This window comes from Serinus canaria (assembly GCF_022539315.1).
Source record: "Serinus canaria isolate serCan28SL12 chromosome 7 unlocalized genomic scaffold, serCan2020 HiC_scaffold_29, whole genome shotgun sequence".
NCBI classification, from domain to species: Eukaryota; Metazoa; Chordata; class Aves; order Passeriformes; family Fringillidae; genus Serinus; species Serinus canaria.
In genome coordinates, this window is record NW_026108147.1 from 3,427,213 (window position 1) to 3,449,834 (window position 22,622).

The window sequence follows — 22,622 nt, forward strand, 5'->3', positions numbered from 1 at the left end:
GTCTGTATTGACTGCTCTCTTGATGCTGTAGGCATCTTTAGGAACAGCATCCTATATAATTAAATAGCTGAGAGCTGACGAACTGTTGTCAAGAGAGAATAAAATCAATCCACTCCCTGTTGTGTCATAATGATACAGAGCTGGCACTGTTTGAACCAGCTTCTTTGGAAAGCTTTAATTTTATCAAACAACACTCTTTCAGGAGAGATGATTTGGGGTTTTGCTTTTTAACAAAGAGAGAAGTGGAGTGCAGCACACGGCACTTAATATCTAGCTGAGATTTAAAACGCATGCTCCTTATGAAGTGTGACATTTTATCCCTGAAGCCACAGGAATATTTCCCACATTTAAGTGATAGAGAGAAAATTCTTCAAATTAGATTTGAACTTTATACCTTCTAATTCTGCTGCAATCCTCCTCCTCCATGTACCACGCTCGGGCCTGATGAACACACTGTTATATCAAAGTCTAACAGACCTGAGTGCTGACAAATCCCCTTCACTTAGCCTGGAAGTAAGCAGCAAACCTCCTGGAGACCCAGGAGTCAATGTTAAACTGGAAAAAAATAGCCTGGAGTAAACAGCAAACCTCCAGGAGATCCAGGAGTCAATGTTAACTGGAAAAAAAAAATTAGCCTGGAAGTAAGCAGCAAACCTCCAGGAGATCCAGGAGTTAATGTTACCTGGAAAAAAATAGCCTGGGAGTAAGAAGCAAACCTCCAGGAGATCCAGGAGTCAATGTTAACTGGAAAAAAAAATTAGCCTGGAAGTAAGCAGCAAACCTCCTGGAGATCCAGGAGTCAGTGTTAACTGGAAAAAATAACCTGGAAGTAAGAAGCAAACTTCCTGGAGATCCAGGAGTCAATGTTAACTGGAAAAAATAGCCCAGCCACTGGTCACAAGACCGAATGGAGTGGTCAGTGCAGCCCAGCTGGCAGAGCCACCCCTCCTGGGTGTCACCGTGAGCTGGAAGCCAGCACTTGAGGCCACAAGGGTGACCCCAGTCCTCAAAGTTTGTAAAGGGCCACCCAGAATTCCTTTAAACACTTCCATCCAAGCCTAAAGGAAAACCAAACACCCACCTGCAAAGAAGTCATGGTCTGAGGGAGGGGGCAATACCCCTACAAAGGTGGGCTGGGAGAGCTGGGGATGTTCATCTGGAGAAGTTCCAGTTTAGAGCCCTAAAGAAGCTCCAAGAGATCTAAAAAGAGACTTTGGACAAGGGCTTGGAGTGCCAGGGCATGGGGGAATGGTTTTAAACTGAAAGAGGACAGGATTAGGTGGGATAGTGTGAAGGAATTATTCCTGTCAGGGTGGGGAGGCCCTGGGGGTGCTCAGAGAAGCTGTGGCTGCACCTGGATCCCTGGAAGTGTCCAAGGCCAGGTTGGACAGGGCTTGGAGCACCCTGGGCTGGTGGAAAGTCTCTCTACCCATGGCAGGGGTTGGATGGGATGATCTTTGAGGTCCCTTCCAACCCAAACCATTCTGGGATTCTGTGAACTCCCCAGGCTTGCCCATCACAAGGTCTTACTTCTCACTTTCCAGACTCAGAGGTTTGCTGTGCAACTCAGCTGCAACCAGGTCCCCATCTGGGGACAGCTGTCCTGCTGCAACTGCTGTCACAGCCAGCTCTCCCTTGTGGGAGAGCTCCTCTGTTGGGCCCTTCAGGATGAGAGGGACCCACAAGGATCATCAGGTCCAACTCCTGGCCCCGCACACCCCAAAAATCCCACCCTGTGCCCAAGAGCCCCTTCAGAGGAAGCTGCAGACCCCAGTGAGGTCTGTCCTCTGTCTCCACCAGGCTGAACAATCCAAGTGCCCTCAGCTGCTCCTTCCCTATCTTCTGTCTCTCCTTTGAACACTCTCTAACAGCTTTAGATCTTACCTAAAGCTGCCCCCAGCACTGGAGGTGAGGCTGCCCCAGCCCAGAGCAGACAGGACAATGCAGGACAGGCCTGGCTGGCACTGCTGGGGTGATCCCCCAGGACTGGGATGTCCCTCCTGGCTCCAGGCACTGCTGACTCAGATCCAACCCATCGACCAGGACTTCAGATCCCTGCTGCTCTAACTCCCCAGTGTGTCCCTGCCTCCAGGGCTGCCCCATTCCAGGTGCAGAATGCAGCACTCTGTTGTTTCACACAGCTGGTGGCTGCCCAGCCTCACAGAGCACATGCCACACTGCATCCCAGGCTGTCACACCTGTCCCTGTGGCCACACAGCAAACACAATGCTGGATTTCCAAGTGCTGGCCCAAAGCCTCAGCTCACCATGGATGGAGGAGGAAGCCCTGACCCACAGCTTCTCCCTCTGCATCTCTCTGGGCCAGCAACACTCAGGGAAAACCCACTCCACCTTCCACCCTGTGCCTCGAGGGACAGCCCAGACCTCTGGAAGTGCTTTGAAACACAAGTTGCAAAGGCAGAACATTATTCCCATTACGTTGCTTGCTTTCCCTAAGCCCTACTCAATAACAGACAGGTGCACTAAGCTCTTTGCCAGGGACCCACGTTGAGAGGAACAAGACCCTCCAGTTTTATGCTTTACCCCCTTTGTAAGCTCACAGTCACCTCTTAAGCTCATCATAAAAGATTTTTTTTTTTTTTGAAAAATGATGGCACCTAGTTTCCAAGGCAGCAGGACTTTTAAGCCTGTGTTTGCAAGAGCCTGAGGAATTAGAGATGCCAAAAGGCACAGGCTGTACAAAACCCATCCCCTGTTCCTGCTGGATAGATCAAATAACACACTTGGAGTTTTTAATGCAACACGAGCTGGATGAGGAAGTGGCCAGTGATGGTGTACAAAAAAATGTACAATGAGTGGGATAACAACTACAAATCCCTTTAATCTCTGGTTTTACCTCGACATCTCAGACTGTTTGGAGCCTGCAGGGATTATTGGAGACGTGTGATTCCAGAATGGAAAGAGTGAGATGCTTCATGGTGTTCCCTGACCATGAGTGGTCTGCTGGACCTCAGCTGCAGTTCAGCCTGCAGTGATCACAGAATCACAGGATCATTTTGGTTGGAAAACACCTCCAAGATCATCAAGTCCAACCCATGACCAATCCCCACCTTGTCACCTAGCCCCAAGCACTAAGTGCCTTGTCCAGGAGATCCTTGGACATCTCCAGGGATGGGGACCGCACCACTGCCTGGGCAGCCCCTTCCAAGGCCTGAGCACCTTTCCATGAGATATTCCTGCGGGTGTCCAACCTAAACCTGCCCTGGCACAGCTTGAGCCCATTTCCCTCCATCCTGTCCCTGTTCCCTGGAGCACAGCCCAACTCCCCTGGCTGTCCCCTCCTGTCAGGAGTTGTGCTCAGGTCCCCCCTGAGCCTCCTTTTGTCCAGGCTGAGCTGTGGGGACATCACAGCCCAGGCAGACCTGTGTCCTCTCACTTCAAATTACTGAAAAGCTCAAGGAGTCAAATGGAACCCTGTTGGAAACCAGAACATCTCCCACTCCCTGCTTTCTCCATTTATAAATGTCTATTTTCTTAGGCTAAACCAATTACTTACTCTAGTCATACACAGCTCCCATTTCAGCTCAAAACCAGGCTCCTTTCCCATGGAAAAAAAAAAATAAAAATCAACTCTACTCATTTCATAATTAATTTTTCTGCATGACTTTTCCCAGCAACACAAGTCATTTTTTTCCCCAAGTTCTCTATGAACTGATGAAAATGAAAATCCCCCCAGCCTCCCTGCACGCTCTCATGTACATCACTTCTTTGTAGCTTAATTTCCCATTTTTAAAAGGAAGACATTTGCTTTCCTCCAACTTTTTTTAGGAGGGGGAGGGCGGAGGAGGCAGGTGGGGAAGTGAGCAACGAGTATTATTTCATCATTAATACAATGACAATCTTGTGCACTGTGACACTGAGGTGCAATAAATCCAGATTAATAATTAACATCCACATCGTATCAAACCATCTTGGTGCTCTCATTTCAACTGCTTCAGAAATCTTCCTACTTCTTTATTGCAAACACATGCAATAGGTCGATCACTCCTTAAAACCACCCACGCTGATGGAGACAGCACTGCTGGGACTCTGCAGGTAAAACTTTTGGCTGAAAAAAAGCACAGTTTGGCATCAAAAGTGGCGTACAGATGCCAGCATCAATGGAAATAAAAATGCAAGGTTCCTATTTGGGTTGCAAAGACTGGAATATTTTATTAAAGAAAGGAACAAAATACAAGTTACTTACTGCTATTGAGACCCTCCTGACCTGCACGTGGATGAGGATCAGGCACTGGAAGGAAGCAGACAAATTTCCCATGTTAATTTCAGCGTGAAGAACCACTTTGATATTAACATTTAAACTTACAAGCTGATTTTACAGCATTTCCCAACCTCAGCACCAAGAAAATGCAATAAGTTCTCCTAAAACCCCCCCACTGATCCCATACACTTAAAGAAATGATGTGGTGGGCACAGTCATCATATGGCTTGAAAAATAATATCCTTAGATGCTTTTATTATGGTCTTCAAGATTCATGTTTTCAAGCTTTTCCTCCAAAACCAGGGAGGGCTAGAAACTTTATTTCAAAAACTTGATAGCCAAGAGTCTCACCTAATTATGTGAGCTGGGGCTTCAATGGGAGAAAAAAAAAGGGGGGTGGGATGGGGAGGAGAAACAAAGAAAAGGAATGCAGGCATACAGAAATTTGTGGCAAAATAATATGATCACTGGCAAAACTTTACTTATTGTCCCAAATTTCTTGCTTTTTTCCTTCTCACTGGCTCTGTGAATGAGTGCATTTTTCCCCAAAAATCTGTGCTGTAATCCTGTCCTCTAAACTGTTTTTTTAAGTCCTAAGGGAATGGAAAACCACTAGAAAGTGGCCTCAATAGGTGCCTGGGGAAAGAAACAAGAAGAAGAAAGAGGAAAAATGGGAATGCAACAGGGACAAGCCCTTGGTGGGGGAAGGAAATAACAGGGAAGGGGGGAAAATAAAAAACAAACTAAAGAGGAAAGAGAAAAATATAGGAAAGGGGAAGAAAAGGGTGGGGAGAAAGTACAGGAAAGGGGTAGGAACATATAGGAAAGGGGAGAAAAGGGGGAAAAGGGAAATATAGGAAAGGGGGGAAAGGAAAAGTACATGAAGGGGGGGGTGTAAGAAATCGGGGGTTAAGGAAAATAAAGGAAAGGGTAAAAGTGGGTGGGAAGGAAGATATAAGAAAGGGAGAAAAAAAGAAAATAAAAGGAGGCAAATAAAGGGGAGTGAAGGAAACTAATGGGGAGGTGAAAGCACAGGGGGGCTGGGAATGAAACTCACAAGGCAAAAACCAAAACTAAGGGAGTGGGCGGTGTGACAGTGATAGCAACAAGGGACGGTTTTAAAGTAAAAACAGGAGAGATTTAGATCAGATTCTGAGAAGAAATTCTTGACTCTGAGGGTGGGCAGGCCCTGGTACAGAGTGCCCAGGGAAGCTGCGGCTGCCCCTGGATCCCTGGCAGTGTCCCAGGCCAGGCTGGATGGGGCTTGGAGCAACCTGGGACAGTGGAAGGTGTCCTTGCCATGGCAGGGATTGGTACTGGATGGGCTTTGAGGTCCTTTCCACCCCAAACCACCCCGTGATTCCGCAGACAATAAAAGGGTGGAAAAAAGAAGGCGGAAAGCCCGGAGCTCCCTTGGCTCGGCGGAGAAGCCGCGGGCAGGGCTGGGCCCCGCCGGGCCGTGTCCAAGGCAACGCCGCGGCCGCGGGCGGCTCGGCCGAGCCCGTGCCGGTGTCGATGCCGGCCCAGCGGGACTCGGGCTCGGTACCCCGGGGCTCCAGGGACGTGTCGGGTGTCGGTGCCGGCCCATCGGGACTCGGGCTCGGTGCCGGTGCGGCTCTCGGTGCTCAGCATGTCCCAGGCGTGAGTAGCCCGGGGCGCGGGGCTGAGGGCGAGAATCGCCTCAGAGGGGAGAGACACGGCCCGGGGGGAGGCGGGCGGGTGCACCGGCAAGGCCACCGCGTCCTCACAGGAAAACCGGGCAAATGCTAAAATTATTCACTCGGACCCTTTGTGCAAAAAGTTCATCTCTCTTTACAGTTCGTGAAAATCGCCTCAGAGGGATGAGACACGGCCCGGAGGGAGGCGGGCGGGTGCACCCGCAAAGCCACCGCGTCCTCACAGGAAAACCGGGCTGAAGCTAAAATTAATCACTCAGACCCTTTGTGCAAAAGGTTCTTTTCTCTTTACTGTACATGAGAATCCCCTCAGAGGGGTGAGACACAGCCCAGGGGGAGACGGGCACACCCCACAAAGTGACCGTGTCCTCTCACGAAAACCGGGCAAATGTTAAAATTATTCACTCAGACCCTTTGTGCAAAAGGTTCATCTCTCTTTACAGTTCGTGAAAATCGCCTCAGAGGGGTGAGGTACAGCCCAGGGGGAGACGGGCAGGTGCACCCACAAGCCACCGCACCCTCACGGAAACCGGGCAAATGTTAAATTATCACTCAGACCCTTGTGCAAAGGTTCCTCTCTTTACACGTGAAAACCCTCAAGGGAAAACCAGGGAACACCCCCAATGGGTTAGAAAGGCATTATATCACTCAGACCCTTTGTGCAAAAGGTTCATCTCTCTTTACAGTTCGTGAAAATCGCCTCAGAGGGGTGAGGTACAGCCCAGGGGGAGACGGGCAGGTGCACCCACAAGGCCACCGCACCCTCACAGGAAAACCGGGCAAATGTTAAAATTATTCACTCAGACCCTTTGTGCAAAAGGTTCCTCTCTCTTTACAGTTCGTGAAAATCCCCTCAGAGGGATGAGACACGGCTCAGGGGGAGACGGGCACACCCCACAAATTGACCGTGTCCTCTTAGGAAAACCGGGCAAACGTTAATAATATTCACTCAGACCCTTTGTGCAAAAGGGTCCTTTACTGTACGTGAGAATCCCCTCAGAGGGGAGAGACACAGCCCAGGGGGAGACGGGCACACCCCACAAAGTGACCGTGTCCTCTTACGAAAACCGGGCAAATGTTAAAATTATTCACTCGGAGCCTTTGTGCAAAAGGTCCCTCTCTCTTACAGCCCACATCGTGGCTTGTTTCACCCCCCCCCCCCCAGTAATTTTAGCACAGCGCACAAGTTTGTCTGCAAAAGCCAGACAGTGACAGCAATGGATCAAAGTGCCTGCAAAGAGCGGTGCTCATTGCCCCAGAAACATCACTAAAAGCCCAGCAAGTATTATTATTGTTGTTGTTATTGTGCTGCAGTGCTGGGAGCTAAACTGTGAGCATCTTCCATAATATCATCCCTCAGTGTTGTGCTGTTTGCTGCTTCCAGCTCCAGCAGCACAGCCCATTTTGTGGAGGCTCTTTTTTCCCAATTCCAAGCCAGGTATGGCTTATTTAAGTTCAATAAATAATAGTGCATTAGAAAAAAAAAATTAGAAAACACCTCGGGGTGGTTTTGCTACCTCCTTCTGCTCCTCTCCTTCACTCCCAAACCTGACCACATCCAAATTGCTGTCCCAGCAGGTTGTGAGCAAAGCCTTTCCTGGCATCTTTCCCATGGTCTCCCTCCTCTGGCATCAGTGGTACCAACCTCCAAGCCCACTGCTTCTTTTGCCCAGTATCCTATTTCCAAACTCACAGCTTTTTGCTAGGGAAAACTCCCTCGGATTCTAAAGCATCCTTCCAAATTCAGAACCAGAGCAGCTCTCCTTGTCACCTTGGGTTTCATAGAGCTATTAAGGTTGGACCTTAATAGCAAAATCACCAAGTCCAAACTTCAACCAAAACATATCATTAAATGCCACATCTGCTTCCAGGGATGGTGACTCCACTGTTCCCCTGGGCAGCCTGTTCTAATGCTTAACTACTCTTTTCAGTGAAAAATGTTTTCCTAATAACCAATCTAAACCTTCTTGGCTTAACTTGAGGCCATTTCCTCTATCCTAGTGCTTGCTGCCTGGGAAAAGAGGCTGAGCCTCAGCTGACCACGACCTCCTTTCAGGCAGCTGCAGAGAGCAATAAGATTTCCCTGAGATTGTTTTTTCCTCTCCTCCCTCCACACATTGGCAGCCCCAGCCAGACACCAGTGAAAACTCCACTGCTTTCCAGCCAGGCAGCTCCTTGGTTCAGGAGAGGAAGGTGAGAGGAATGAAGAACATCCCCAAGGGCAGGGCAGGGACTGTCTGGAGGCTGTGTCCAAGGACAGACCCAGCTCAGCCTCCAGTTGGAGGAAAGCTTGGTTAGATTCCTGGTGGATCCAATGCAGGGCTTGTATAAATCCTGCCTAACACTCTCATGGAATCAGTTAAGTGAAGTTCTCAAGGTAGTGGAGAGTTATCTGAATTGTGCTCTTTAAAAGGAAAAAAAAAAAAAAGAAAAAAGAGAGATAAAGGAAGAAAGAAAAAAATTCCACAAAAGCAGTGTTTGACCTCTTCTTCAGAGTTATCTCAGAATCTGTCATTCCTACCCAGTCTCTGAATCATGGCTGCTGTTATTTGAGTCAGGTTAACACCAAAGGAGTTAAGCTGAGCATAGCTGGAAAAATACTTGTGCTTCAACTGGTTTGGCTCAGTTTAATTTTAAGAGAGACAGGACTTTTTAGATTTCCTATGGCATTGCCAGCACTGAACAGCAAATCCATAGAAACAGGATCATATGCCCACGCCACATGACAAAAACACACATCCACTCCTGTTTCTGAGCAAGGTGCTGCTCAGGGACTCCAGTTTGGTGTTGAAGTTCCTTGGCTCAGGCTGCTGTAATGACATTGTAGCTGTGCACAGCATAGGATTTTCAGCTGGGCTAATCCAGCCCTTCCTAAACATGAGCCAGAATTGGATCTCAAATAAGTTACTGAGGCTGCTGTTAAGGTGGTTGGTTGAGTGAGGTTATGCTGGCTGTGTACCACAAATCAGAGTTGTTTAGGTTGGAAAAGCCCTCTGAGATCAAGTCCAAGCCTCAGTCCATCACTGCCAAGGCCAAGGCCACCACTAACCCAAGTCCCCAGATGTGACACCTAAATGGCTTTTAAATCCATCCAGGGATGGGGTTCCACCACCACCTTCTTTCCATGAAGAGATCTTTGCTGATATCCAGCCTGTCCTGTGTCCTCCCAGTAGCTAAACGGGGCTGACAAGAAGGCTGGAGAGGGACTTTTCACACAGGTATGAACTAATAGGACAAGGAGGAATGGCCTTAAGCAGGAGGGCAGGTAAAGATGGGATATTGAGGAGAAATCCTTCCCTGTGAGGGTGGGCAGGCCCTGGCACAGGGTGCCCAGAGCAGCTGTGCCTGCCCTGGATCCCTGGGAGTGTCCAAGGCCAGGCTGGATGTGGCTTGGAGCACCCTGGGATAGTGGAAGGTGTCCCTGCCCCTGGGATGATCTTTAAGCTCCCTTCCAACCCAAACCATTTTGGGATTGTTATTCTATAACCCTTTCCTGGTGCAACTTGAGGCCATGTCCAAGGTATTTTAAGTGCCATGTGACAAAAATTACTTGCAACAGCCTGCCTTACCTGAAGGCAGTGAGACAAAGAAACAAGAATGACAGGGGGGTTATGAGAAAGAACTTTGGTTCTTCAGAAATAAAAGTGTTACACAGCTTTCCTTGAGCTAAACCTTGGGTTCTGAGGCACATTCACCATCCTCCAGGTCCTGTGATTCTCAGAGGTGTGGGCTAAAGCAGAAGATTTGATTCCCCTGCCTCAGGAAGCTCTGTGTCAGGGCAGGGAGGATGCTCAGAGAGCAGCAGTGTTCTCTTAGGGTCACTAAGTCCAGCAGGCAGCCAAGGGAGAAGTCAGCATGTCCAGACATGCCTGGGATTTTTAGGGACAGTCTCAGCCCTCTGGAGGGAACAGAGCCATTGAGTGTAAGGTGATTAAAAAGTGCTGGGGTGTCTCACTTCCCAAAGCACTCAGCCCCAGCATTTGCATGCAGATGTACCTTCTGTTCCAGACACTGGAGATTCACAGAGATGCTGCTGCATTTATGTTTTCCTGCTGTTTCCTCCTCTTTTATGGATTTGTTTACCCTCTCCTTGACCCCTGGGATCCTGACCAGTGATTTCTTACCTTGCCCCTGACAGCCCTAGCCCAGACACGTTCAAAGCCAAGCCTTGGCACTGCTACCACTCCTGCCAGGTTTTAATCAGCTACAAGACATTTGCCACTGCCACCAAGGAGCTTTAAACAATCAAAGCGCTTTAAAATTTAATCTCGTGTCACAAATAGAATTTATATTAATTCACTGGTTAAATATTGATCTAAGACAAGATCCTGAGCAGCTCCCTTCCTGCTTCCAACAGAAACAACCAAAGCAGAGCTCTCTGTTTTACATCACATCCCCAAGGCTCAGCTGAAGAAAATTAAGGTTGCAACACCCAAATGTGAAAAAATGTCAGTGTAACTTCTAATCCCTTCTGCTCTCCCCCCTCACGTTCTGTGGCTGCATTACGATGCAGTTTTCTGATGCTGTGATCACATCCTATTCCCTTCCCACGGGGCCCCAGCCTCATTCAGCCATTGGCCCGTTGTTGAATATTTCTTTTTATCCCCTCATTCAGCGTCTGGCCTCAGGCCATATTCTTCAAATTCCAACCAAACGCCACAATTATTAGCTTCCTCCTGGGCATTCCTTGCATGTTCTCTCTCATACATCTCCCAAGCAGTCACAGATTCATCTTTGCCCCTCTTTCCACCCCTGGTGAGCATTAGCACATCATCTTGCTTATGTTAAAGCAGGAAATCAGAGACAGGATCAAACTGATCACAGCTAAGACTCAAAGCTACAACTCCCTCCTGTGCCTCCCTTCATCCTTAATGAGCAGGTAGGGAAAGATCTTGTGTATTACTTGTTCAGTGTCTCCTGTGGGAAAAAGCATTGTCAGTGGAAATATCCCAGCAGCACTTGTGCTAGAAACAGGGAAAGAAAAGGCCCCAGTTTTCCAAGAAACTGAGTGGATGGTGTCAGCTTTGAGCCTAAAGCCTCCTGCTCCTGGCAGGGGTAGAACAGCACCCAGACACAGCCCTTTATGCATGGAGTTGTAGGCAGCTGGGTGGGTGACTGCCCCTTCCTTTTCCAAGGAAGAGAGGGGTAAAAAGAAAAAAAATGCATAGGATGGTTAAGGCTGAAATAAACGTTGCTGTCAGAAGCAAGTGTGCTATAGCAAATATTGCTTGGAAGGAAAAATTCTGCTTGCAAAGGAGAGGAGGCTGCTGTTCTTGTAACACAGACTAGTTTGGGGTGGGAAGGGACCTTAAAGCTCAGCTCCTTCCAACTTGCCACTAGCCCAGGTTGCTCCAAGTCCCACCCAGCCTGGCCTTGGACTCTTCCAGGGATCCAGGGGCAGCCACAGCTTCTCTGGGAAACCTGGAGGGCCTCCATACCCTCATAGGGACAAATTTCTTCCCAACATCCCATCCATCCCCACCCTCTGGCAGTGGGAAGACATTCCCCCTTGTCCTGGCACTCCAGGCCCTTGTCAATAGTCCCTCTCCATCTCCCTTGCAAGTTCCCTTTAGGTGCTGGCAGGCCACAGTTAGGTCACCCCAAGGCTTCTCTTCTCCAGCATTCCCAGCTCTCCCAGCCTTTCCCCATGGAGCTGTCCCATCCCTTTGATCATCCTGGTGCCTTCTCTGGACTCTCTCACAGAGTCCTTTCTGTGCCAGGCCCTGCGGGTGAGGTCTCACCACAGGGGAGAGGGGCAGAATTCCCCCTTTCCTGCTGCCCACACTGTGGGATCAGCCCAGGGCACAGTCCAGGCAGGAGCTGAGGGACAGGAGGGCAGCCTCTGGAACACCTGACAGCCCAAAATAGCTTTTCCCACACCTTAATTGCTTTGCCATTTAGGAAAATGGGGTTTTGTCAGAAAACTAGAAGAAAACAGTTCTTTTTCCTGCCAGCCTTGTGAGTTAGGCTGGAGCAGGTGCTTGAGACCTGCTGAGGTGTGTTGCTGCTGCTGCTGCTGCATGGAGCTGCTTCCTCGCCTTCCCTGTGGTTTCCCATTACATTTCTGCCACACAAATCTTTTATCCCCCCTTCACTTTCTGTCATAGTACCCAGGACTGAAATTGGAGATGACAGAAGCACAGAGCTGTTCACGTTAACAATGCCAGCAGGCTGTGTGTTTTCTTCTCTTGTCACAACCAAAGCCTACTGAGGTTTATCCTTTATTTTCCCCCAAATGCTTCCAACTCTGTAAAACATTGTGGTTGGAGCAAGCCTGCTTAAAAAGTCATCTGGCAGAGTCACATTCACCACCAGCTGAGAAGTTTGGCATAATTGTGAGACTAATCTTATTTTAGAAGCAAGGCAGGCTTAAACAGGCTCATGAGCCTGAACTGCTCCAGACTGCAGGCTAAAGGCTTTGAAATCAGCAATTAATCTCGACAACATTTCAGGCAATTTGGTTCACAGAATCAGTGCTGAGTTGGAAGGGACCCACCAGGGCCATTGATCCAACTGCTGGCCCTGCACAGGACATCCCAAGAACCCCACCCTGTGCCTGAGAGCATTGTCTAAACATTTCTTGAGCTCAGACATGCTTTGTTGTAAGGTCACACCGATCTCTGATTCTGCCTGTGCCTCTGCAACACAAAAAATGTTTGCCTATAATACGGCAAAAGAGAAAAGGGGGGCTACTCCTATAATGTAATCACCACCCAACACCTGTGAGAGAACAGGTAACTGCTGACCTGGATCAGCCAGCAGTCTTCCTAAGCCTGGTGATTTTTAGAAAGAGAGAAGAAAAAAAAAAGGCAGCAGCAGCATTAAAAACCCTTTTTCCTCTCAGGGCCTCACTTTCCCCTCCCAACCTTTGTCTCTTGTTTCTTTATTTTCCAGAGGCTGCAGGGCAGGGTTTCCCTCCCCCGTGTTTGCCCAGGGCTTAGCACAATGCCTGACCTGTCAGGCTCCCAGTGTGGCCAGGGGACCCTGAGCAGTGGCCCCTGCGTGCACTTCCTTGTCACCAGCCCTGCATCTCAGTCCCCTCTGCTTTGTCACTGCTGCCTGTGTGTCCTGTGCCAGGCTCCTGGAGCTCTGCTCCACATCCCCTAGCTGTCACAAACCCTGGGGCACTTTCTCCAGCCCCCAGCACAGCCCAGCCTCCTTCCTGCTGAAGGAACCTCTGCTGCCACTGCAAATCCACCTTGTATTTCTTTTCCCAGCCCATTGCTGAGAAAGAAATACAAGGTTGATTTGCAGTGGCAGCAGAGGTTCCTTCAGCAGGGTTTTAACACACACAATTTAGAGTTCCTTTAATCACACAGGAGTTCCCAAACGAGGTGAGGAAAGCTGGAGTCAGAGTCAAATGTTTTCCCTTCCACCTCCTTCCATCCATCAGGATAAACCAGGGAGACCCAGGCAGCACTGCAGTATTTCAGCTTTAGCATGAGAAGCAGGAGATACTGCTGAGGGCAGCCCAGAAAAACCAGGCAGCAAAGAAGCCAGGGTTCAACCCATGCACAAATCCAGAGACAAACTGTGCCATGTCCTGGCATAACAGGAGTAGTGTTCCCTTTGGCAGCAAGCAAAACACAGAGACACTCTGGGGGGAAGAAGAAAAGCCAAACAAAGGTGACCCCACTGATGCCAGATTCTTGTCCTGGCTCAGGAGTGGCCTGAGGGACAGTTTGCATGCTCAGCACAAACCCTTCCAGGAAGGGCATGCTTCAGCCTTAAAACCAGTCCAACACCAGTGAGCAGGCTCACCTCAGCTGGACTCCAAACCAAGAAGCTTTTCCAAGTGGTAGGAGGGATGGGTCAAGCAAACATGCAGACTTAGAGGGCCCTACAATACTAAAACAAAGCGTGTACAATTTGGCAGGATTTTAAACATCTCTTTATAACTTCAGCAGGAGAAAAACCCTATGTTGTTAAGCTTCACTCTAAATAAGGAGAGCAGGCTTCATTTTGAGCAATAAAAGTGAGATTTGAACTGGCAATCAGGCTATGGGCAAAAGAAAAGCTCATGTTTTAGTCTGTTTCTACTTTGTGGGAGTGAAGAGAAAAGACATCAGTGAGGAGTTAAAGCTCTGACCTTCCCTCCAAGCTGTGAGCTGCCAGAAATCACTCTGGGGACTCTGGACTTCAGTCAGTTGATGTGCTTCTTCCTCATCCCATTACAGCATTGCTTATTTTCCCCATAACTCCCCTATTTAGGAGTTGCTATGACAATTTGTAGCATTACAGTGCTGTATGCACAGAGAGATCAAGAGACAGCTTTCTTTTTCAGGATTTTATTTTCTTAAACCTTGAATAAGAAAGTTAGGCTCATTAACTGCACTAATAGGTGAGTTAGAGGCTCTAATCCAACCTAAATCTGGTGGAATATCCTTGGGCACAGACACAGCTCAGAACAGAGCCCACAAGGTGGACCAGTAGCAGTAAATAAAAAGCCAATGCATTCAAGGCTACATTGTCCTCCCCCTGCAGCGTGTGGAAGCAATTTTGAGGGAGTTCACAATTTAATGCAAAGGGACACTGAGCAAATAGGCAAAAATTCCAACAGGGACTTAGGGATCACACAGTGTCCGATTCACAAGCAAGGACAGGCAGTGCTCTCCTTTGCTTTTAAGGCATAACCTTGAAGTTACTCCTCCTGACTACCCCTGAGCATGTTTGTCTCTAAAGCTGAAAGGCTCCTCTTCTTCACAGCAGCTCTGCCAAGTCCCCCAAAAGGAGCTCTAAATGCCAGGCACAGCTCATCCTTCAGACTGGACCAGAAGGGCTCTCATTTGGGCACCAGTAAAACCTGGAATAACCATTTTAATCTCATTTTGGGGATGTGTCCTCTAATTTTTAATCAGGGTGAAGTGGTGCAACACTCAAATCAGATTTCTGCTTGGCCTGTCCACTATAGGACATACCCATCCTGTACCTAAGAAACCTGGGGGTCAGGTCCCCAAGGTGTCAGTGACCCTGAACACAGCAGGTACACAGATTTATCACTTTCACATCATTCTCCTTCAGCACTTCATTATCCAGTGGGCCCATCCTTCCTTTTGCCCTCACGCAGCCGAAACGCCGCTGTTGCAAAAGCCACAAGCATCCCATAATATCCACAGTCTTAACATCTGACCCCCAGCAACCGTGCCTGCAATCATCCTTGTGCTTATCTGATAAACTAATGCTTTATGAAAGCAATTATGTCCTATCTGCAGTGCCTCATGGTAACGTCCTCCAGCCCCCTCCTCTCCTCCCAATATAAAAAGAAACTGGATATGAGCTGGCTCAGCAGGAGGAACCACTTGACATTCCTCACTCAGAGGAGGCAGGGAGGCAGATTATTGTCAATCGGTCACTTCTCCTTGCAGTAACCTGCACGGGAAAGGCTCCAGCCCCAGCATCCCCAGGGCTCATAAATCAGCGGGATGGCTGTGGGGACACCCCACAGGGCTGGGCTTCCTCCGAGGCTGACAAGCTCTGCACAATCCGTGAGAAATCACACAAAGTACGTAGGACACCGCGCCGTTTCCTCCCGTGCTGGAAAACCCGCCTGCCTCACATCCTTCCGTGTCCTGGCTCCGGCTCTGCTGGCCTTGCTTGGCCCCATCTCCTCCCCTCTGCCGGGTTTGTTCTGTTTATCTCCTGCACCTGGGTTAATTGCTGCAATTGACTGATACGGGTGGTGCAGTGGGATGTCAATGAAGTAAGAAAAAAAGGGAAGGGGAAAGAGCTGGGTGGGCTGCAGAAGCATGAGGAAAAGCAAGGCCAGCTGCATCCTGCAGAAAGCCGGGTCAGCTGAAGTGTATAAAACGCCCTTTAAAACGTTAATGGTGCAAATTCAATAGCAGGGTTTGGGTTGTTGGAGTTTTTGCTGACTGCAGGGGGGAGTCCCACAGCCCTGTCACCGCCCAGGGCACTCGAGGGCTGGAGTTCGTCCCGTCCCACCCCACAGGTCCCTCTTGCAGCACAAGCCTTGGGTCACCCTGACCTCCAGGACTGGGAATGATAAGATCAGCTCACAGAGCTCCAACATTTATTGTCACGCACAAACAATGCTAACATCTGTCCAGCTTTCTGGTCAGAATAAATAAACCAACACTCCCCCAATGCAAGGTCTGCTCTCAAAGCTCATCTAACAAAGGCAGGGCCTTTTGATGTTCTCATCCCTCTTTGAGAAGCTCTAGGAACAGCAGCTTGATTCAGCAAGGGAGGGTCTAGATTGCACCACTGAAGCCTAGGTCCCTAGGATTAAGGAGCAAGACAGCTGTCCTTGTCTCCATAGCCACTGGTTTCCCCTCAGCAGGACAATGTGAATGAACTGGTTTTCTCCCACCACAACCAAGGCTCAGTGTAGAAGGAATTTCCTTGTTCTGTTCCTAGAGAGGCATTTTAAAGATGTAGGATTTTTTAACACTGCCAAGAGTCTCCATCTGGCAAAGGAGAACAGGACCTAAAAGTGTCTTCTCTGCCACAGGTGTTATTAACACCTTTCCATGACAAACCTGCTGTTTGAGCCTTTCTCTGAATAAAAACCTCATTGCTCATTTCTGGCTCCTTTGGGCTCATCCCCCAGAACATTCTGATCTGCTTTTCCCATGAAAAGCCACTGACAGCCAGTCCATGCTCACCTCAGAACTCCACCTATTCCTACCAAAACTACCAAGTGAGCAGCATTACTGCTCCTGGACATGGAGATGGCCTGAGGTGACAGCTTCTATGCCACATAATCCCACAGCCACCAGATCAGACATTTAGCAACTCCTTAGAGTGCAACAGTTGCTACCATAGAAATAAATTATTTTCCTTACCTCAAATTTGAATTAGGGCCCACAGTTCCACTCCAACATTGACACCAACCCCACCCTTACCCTGCAGTTAACGCCAAGCAACCACTTCAGAAAGGCAGAAGAGCTTTAGAAACATGAATTGGTCCTCATCCCAAAAATGCAGAGCCTCAAATTGTCCTTGCCCTATTAAAAGGCATAGGAGGGAGACACCTTTTCAATTAAACCATCTTCTCAATTAGCACAGCTGAATAAAACTCCTGGCACTGTTGGGGGTTGTAACTTCAAGCACTTGAAGGATGCTTCAAGCCTTTTAGAATGAAGCTGGAAAGCTTTAAATGATTAAGCTTGTTTTAATAAAACAAACCCAGAAACTTCTGCTAATGGTTTCCAAAATACTTTGTAGTTAAAAACTGTCACAGACATATTTTCTGAAAAACCCTTTGCTAGGATTTTTTTCTCCTGAGAAGCCTCAGAGGAAAAGAAAAACAATAATTTTCTGCTGCTGTGGAATGCAGCAGGTACATCTTTGGTTGGTCCATGTGAGTTCTTTCTACTTGATGGCCAATCACAGGACCAGCTGTGTTGGGACTCTGGTCAGTCACAAGATTTTATTATCATTCCATTCCATTCTTTTCTAGCCTTCTGATGAAATCCTTTCTTCTGTTCTTTTAGTACAGTTTTAATGTATCATTTTCTTTTAATATAATATATATCATAAAATAATAAATCAGCCTTCTGAAACATGGAGTCAAGATTCTCATCTCTTCCTCCTCCTGGGACCCCTGTGAACACCACCACAAAAAGCCTCCTTATGAATGTAATGGCTGACACTTCCAGACTTGCTTTGAGAGAAATCCACACCCACAGAGCCCTGGCTCTGTGTGCTCAGCCCTCCTTTCCTGTCAGGCTGACACAAAATTCTCCTCTTTCCATCCAGCACTTACAGCCAGATATGGGCAGACACCCAGAGAGAGCTGGACACCATGCTCCAGAGAGAGAGAGAGGAGTTCCTGCAGCCACAGGAGGACCCTGAGAACGTGATGAAGATGTTGGCCACGGCCTACGTGCAGTACCTGGCAATCATGAGGAAGCTGGACGAGGCCCACGACCACCTGATCCACCAGCAGAAGCGGGCGCTGGTTCGGCAGGCACTGGACGGGGTCATGGGCCGCATCCTGGAGATCAAGAGAGAGATGGTGGCCCTGGAGTACTCCGAGTGCCACTCCATGGCTGGCATCCTGATGGAGCTGCAGCGTGTCCCGGTAGGGCTCCCTCCACTGGCAGCTGATCCGTGGGAAAGATGGGTTCTGGTTGGAGGTGTTTGATTTGTAACCCTGCCTGCTGACTCTCTGGGGTCACCAGCACACTTCCAAGTTTATCACACCCCACGCACTTATCTTCCATGCAGAGGGCAGGGAAAGGGTGGCACATAGGCTGAGGGCGATAACAAATTATTTCAGGGTTCTGGGACTTTTAGTAAGGGATTCTGGAGCACAAGTTACTTTCTCCTGACACTTCCAGTCGAAAGCAGCGATATTGAAAGAAGCAGATGGCTCCCCAGCTGGTGCCACCACCATAATTTTGAGGCTTTTGACAGTGCAATGGCCAGTGCAGTGCCAGGAGTGCTCGCATCAGATGGCATCCACCTTTCTCAGAAGGGAGGGGAGTCTTTGCTTGGGAGCCCCAGGGTGGGAACAGATAACCCTTTGTGGTCCCTTTCAATTTGACCCATTCCATGATTCCCTTTTACAACATAAATTTGTGTTCATAGAATCCCAGAATGGTTTGGGGTGGAAAGGACCTGAAAGATCATCCAGTCCCACCCCTGCCATGGCAGGGACACCTTCCACCAGCCCAGGGTGCTCCAAGCCCTGTCCAACCTGGCCTTGGACACTGGCAGGGATCCAGGGGCAGCCACAGCTTCTCTGGGCACCTGTGCCAGGGCCTGCCCACCCTCACAGGCAGGAATTCTTTCCCAATATCCCATCTAAACCCTACTCTCTGTCAGTAATAACTTCACAGCTTTGCTGTTAAGTGTCAGGAGCTTGACTCGGCCAGATTTTAATGTGGGGTGAGATAGAAAATGAGCCACTGATAAGAAAAGTGGAGTCCACTGCAGCCTGCCCTTCGTGGCACGGGGAAATCAGCGCCGTGAATATGACAATGAGGCCAAGTGTGGAAGCTGTGCTTTAAAAGCCGCAGGAAAAATGAGCTGCCAAAGAGGGTTACTTCTCTCGCAGACAGCTCCATCTATTGTCACATTCAGGTACCGCTGTTTTGCTAAAACCAGCTGAAATTCCTGCTTTTTGTAGGATGGCAGCTCTGAGATAAATGGCCCGGTGTCATTATAACATCACTCTGAGATCTGCATCGTGTTTCTGTTTGCACATCTGTAAATTTCGGAGAGGATTTGCCAGGAATTTCCCCCAGCCCTTTCCCTTCAACATTAAGCACTGTTTTAAAGTATTTTAAACATATCTCTGGGGAAAACAATCCTTCAAATCACATTTTGAAATCCTCAGCACTGCTGTTTTCATGACTCAGCAGTAAATCCATCTGCAGCAAAAAGTTGGCAAGTCTGAGGAGTCATGTCTGACATCTCCTCAAAAACAAGCATAAATTCAAATTCCTGCACCACACCTTAATTTTAAGAGGGCATAGCATACCTACCTACCACAACAGAAATCAATCACTGAGGAGATTTCAGGTTTTTTCAAAGAAAACATTTTCCATACTAGATAAGAATATAGATTTATGGGGTGTTCTTTTTAATAAAATATGAAAATATTCTTGGTAACAGAACAAAATTCTTGGACAAATACCTCCTGTTTCTCAAAGGATCTGCCCAGAGAGGATATCTCCAGTCATTCCTTTCCCTTTATTATCAGTGCTAAAATCCTGCAGTATTGAAGGCAGAGGTCACAACATTTTATATCTTATGTCATGATATTGCCTGTTTTGTACTGTGTCACTGCAAGGCTAAGCTTTCCTATTTCTCCAGTTCTGTACCTTGTGTTTTTGTGCTGTTGCCTTCCAGCATCCATTTCCTGGGGTAATTGTGAAGGTATTTGGATCCATAAATCCCATGTGGAGCTGGGAGTGGCTAAAAAGCCACAAATTTGACTTGAGGTTAAATATCCCAAGCCTGACTTTTCAGTGCTGGGCCCCAAAAAGAGATCATGAAGAGAAACAGGCTCCCCACCCCTTCCAGCCCTGGCACTGGGGCTTTAATCTCCTTTTTCCAGTCAGTAAAAGTCACAATCCAGAATCACCTGGAATTAAAGGCCAGGTGAGACATCAGAGATGCTTCTCCACTGACTCTGCTCCCTGGCAGCCTAAAAATCCTCTCATCCTCCAGGAGGGTGTCCAGACAAACCCCTGATTTTTTACACCTCCAGATTTTAATCCACTCAGAGTTATTTGCACTCAGAGTACAGCACATAATCATTTCCATCAACTGCCAAGGGCTCTTGGAAGGTGCAAACATGGAGCTTAGCGAGACAAATATTTAGAAACTTTATCAGACCAGACCTCTGCACTGATAAAATCATCAGGGATAAGCACAGCCTGACTTGGAAGCTTTCTTGTGGTGTCATGGTAGGGATGTCCCTCAGTGTGCAGCTGAGGGAGTGGGGAATGAAATTGGGAGAAATGTAAATCAGTTATATCTTCTTAATTACAGCAATTAGTAAAGACAGGCACTTCTGGTCAAGTGTCTGAGATGCCACAGTCACAGGCAGACAGTTTGTCTACAGCTCAAAATACCTATAAAAAACACTGTAGAATTATGCTTTGGTTCCTTATAATGGTAAAATAAAATGGCAAGAACAAATCTATTTTTCATGTTGATTAAAACAAGAAGAGGGATGATCACACAACCAAAGGTATTCAGCTTGGTGGAAATCATGTTTAAATTTCTAGCAAGCCTGCCAAATATTTTAGAAATTTGATAATATAATTGAGCCATTATAAGAAGAAAGATTTCTGGGCTCACATGGTTCACAAACTGGGTTGATTTATTTGTTTTTGTTGAATTAGGTCTAAAGTAATTGAAAAATAACAGCAGCTGTTACAAAGGTCAAATTCCCCAATACTCAAAAAAATATTCACCAACCTCCGTCCTTATTTTATTGCTTTTTAGAGGTGTTCAATTAATCAGTAATGTGATTTAATTACAGTCCTAAAAAGCATCTTGTGACTTTTTTTCACCAGGAAGACATAGAAATACCCATCCCAAAGTATTTCATTAAAGAAAATCTGGGAATCCTGCAGTACAGGGAGAAATACCTGCATGAGGTTTTGCTGAATGCTGGTTTGCTAGAACAGGTAAATGCACCCCATACCTACATATCTTGTTTGGTTTGTTTAGTTCACAGCCACACGTGTCTGAACACGAGACACTGAAGTGAGAAGTGCTTTTACAGCAGCAAGAAAGTAAAAGTGTGTTTACAGATAAGGCACAAGCAGAAAGAAACCTTAGATTTCCCTGTCAAACAATATCCAGTCACATCTCAAGGCTGGGTGAGACTGGAATGATTCTACTCTGCTTTCTGTGTGTGAGTGTGTCAGAAAGAGCAGCACTTTGGCCAAGTCAGTGCCTTATTTATCTAACTAACCCTCATCTTGTAATTAGTCCTCCTGATGCCTTGAGAAGGCTGACATAGAACAGAGACTATACAGAGCTAAAGAATAAAGCAGGGATTTATTAAAATATGGGATCACCTTGGGCAGTGTAAGAGCCCAGCCAGGGCTGCACCCCAGATGAACCAAAATGGACACAAAATGGACAACTGGTCACAGGATCTCTAAATTTTGTAAGTTCTGGTCCATTTGCATATTGGAGTTAATTGTCCAATTCCAGCTTTAGGTTATGAAGTCCCATCCTCTTTGTTTTCTCTCTTCAATCCATGTTTTTATGCTCTTGAGCCTGAAATGTGGGTCATTTGTCCTTGGTCCCCAGCTAGAGCAGGAATTGTTTTGTCTCCCTGCTCTGTGCAGAGCTCACCATCCCCTAATATGAAGATCAGACCAACACACTAAAGCAGCACAGGATGTGAAAAATAGAAAAGCTCAAACCTGAGGTATCACTACTGAGACCAAGCTGTCCTGGCTCAGGATTCCTCACTGGAGCAGGCAGAACTCAGAGTTCAGGTCAGCACAACTGCTGGCACTCACTTGTTTATAACCTCTGAACAATGAGTGCAGTTTCCCTCGTGCAGCTACAGAGCTGCAGCTGCTGGGAGGAGCAGAAAACTGAGTTTTGGCAGAGCAAAAGTCATTACAGACAAGTACATGAGTGCTGCAGTGAAGGCTGCTCTGGGTTTGATATACTTTTGATCTTTTGGGAGAGGCATGTTGACCCCTGAAGTGAACAACTGTGCCTACATGCCTGGATAACTTGGATTCATGGATGTTGTAGCCATAAGAGACAGTGCTGATGGCCCACTTAGTCACACTGCTGCCCTGAATTCTCCAGCAGTGATTGTGCCTGTTGATCCCACAAAATAACTGAGGGAGAGTCCCCAGAGATGGAAGCAGCCCCAGGCAGAGTGCAGAGACTGAGCACAGGCTTCCCTGCTGGAGAGAGGCTGTGCTGGGCAGCTGCAGATCTCCCCTGTTTGAGTTCTCTGCTCTCCTGATGTTGCTGGGGGGAGATCCTGTTTCAGCACAGTTTATCCTGGAGCCTTTTTGCTTCCCAGAGTTCTGCTCTTGCTCCTTTCCAACATGGCATCCATTAGGGATGAGGTTATCTAGTGAGCAGCCAGCTCAGGCAGAGCACCAGGCAGGGTCCAGGCTGCTCCAGGGAGCCAGGGGATTCAATAAACAGCAATAAAATCACCTGACCCAGTGCAAATCCAGAGTCCTGTGCTGCACTTCCAGCTCACTCACCACTGGGATTGCTGCAGGGCTGTCAGCACTTGTGCTCCTCATCCTCTCAGGA

General features: G+C 47.9%; 1 protein-coding gene across 1 annotated transcript in view; it reads left to right on the forward strand.

Annotated features, from left to right (window-relative positions):
- Positions 1–22,622, forward strand: part of IQCA1 (IQ motif containing with AAA domain 1) — a 145,644-nt gene that overhangs the window by 38,078 nt on the left and 84,944 nt on the right. The window contains exons 3-4 of the mRNA XM_050987541.1: positions 17,619–17,943; positions 20,894–21,007. Of these exons, the coding sequence (XP_050843498.1) occupies positions 17,619–17,943; positions 20,894–21,007 (439 nt within the window). The remainder of the gene's footprint in view (positions 1–17,618; positions 17,944–20,893; positions 21,008–22,622) is intronic.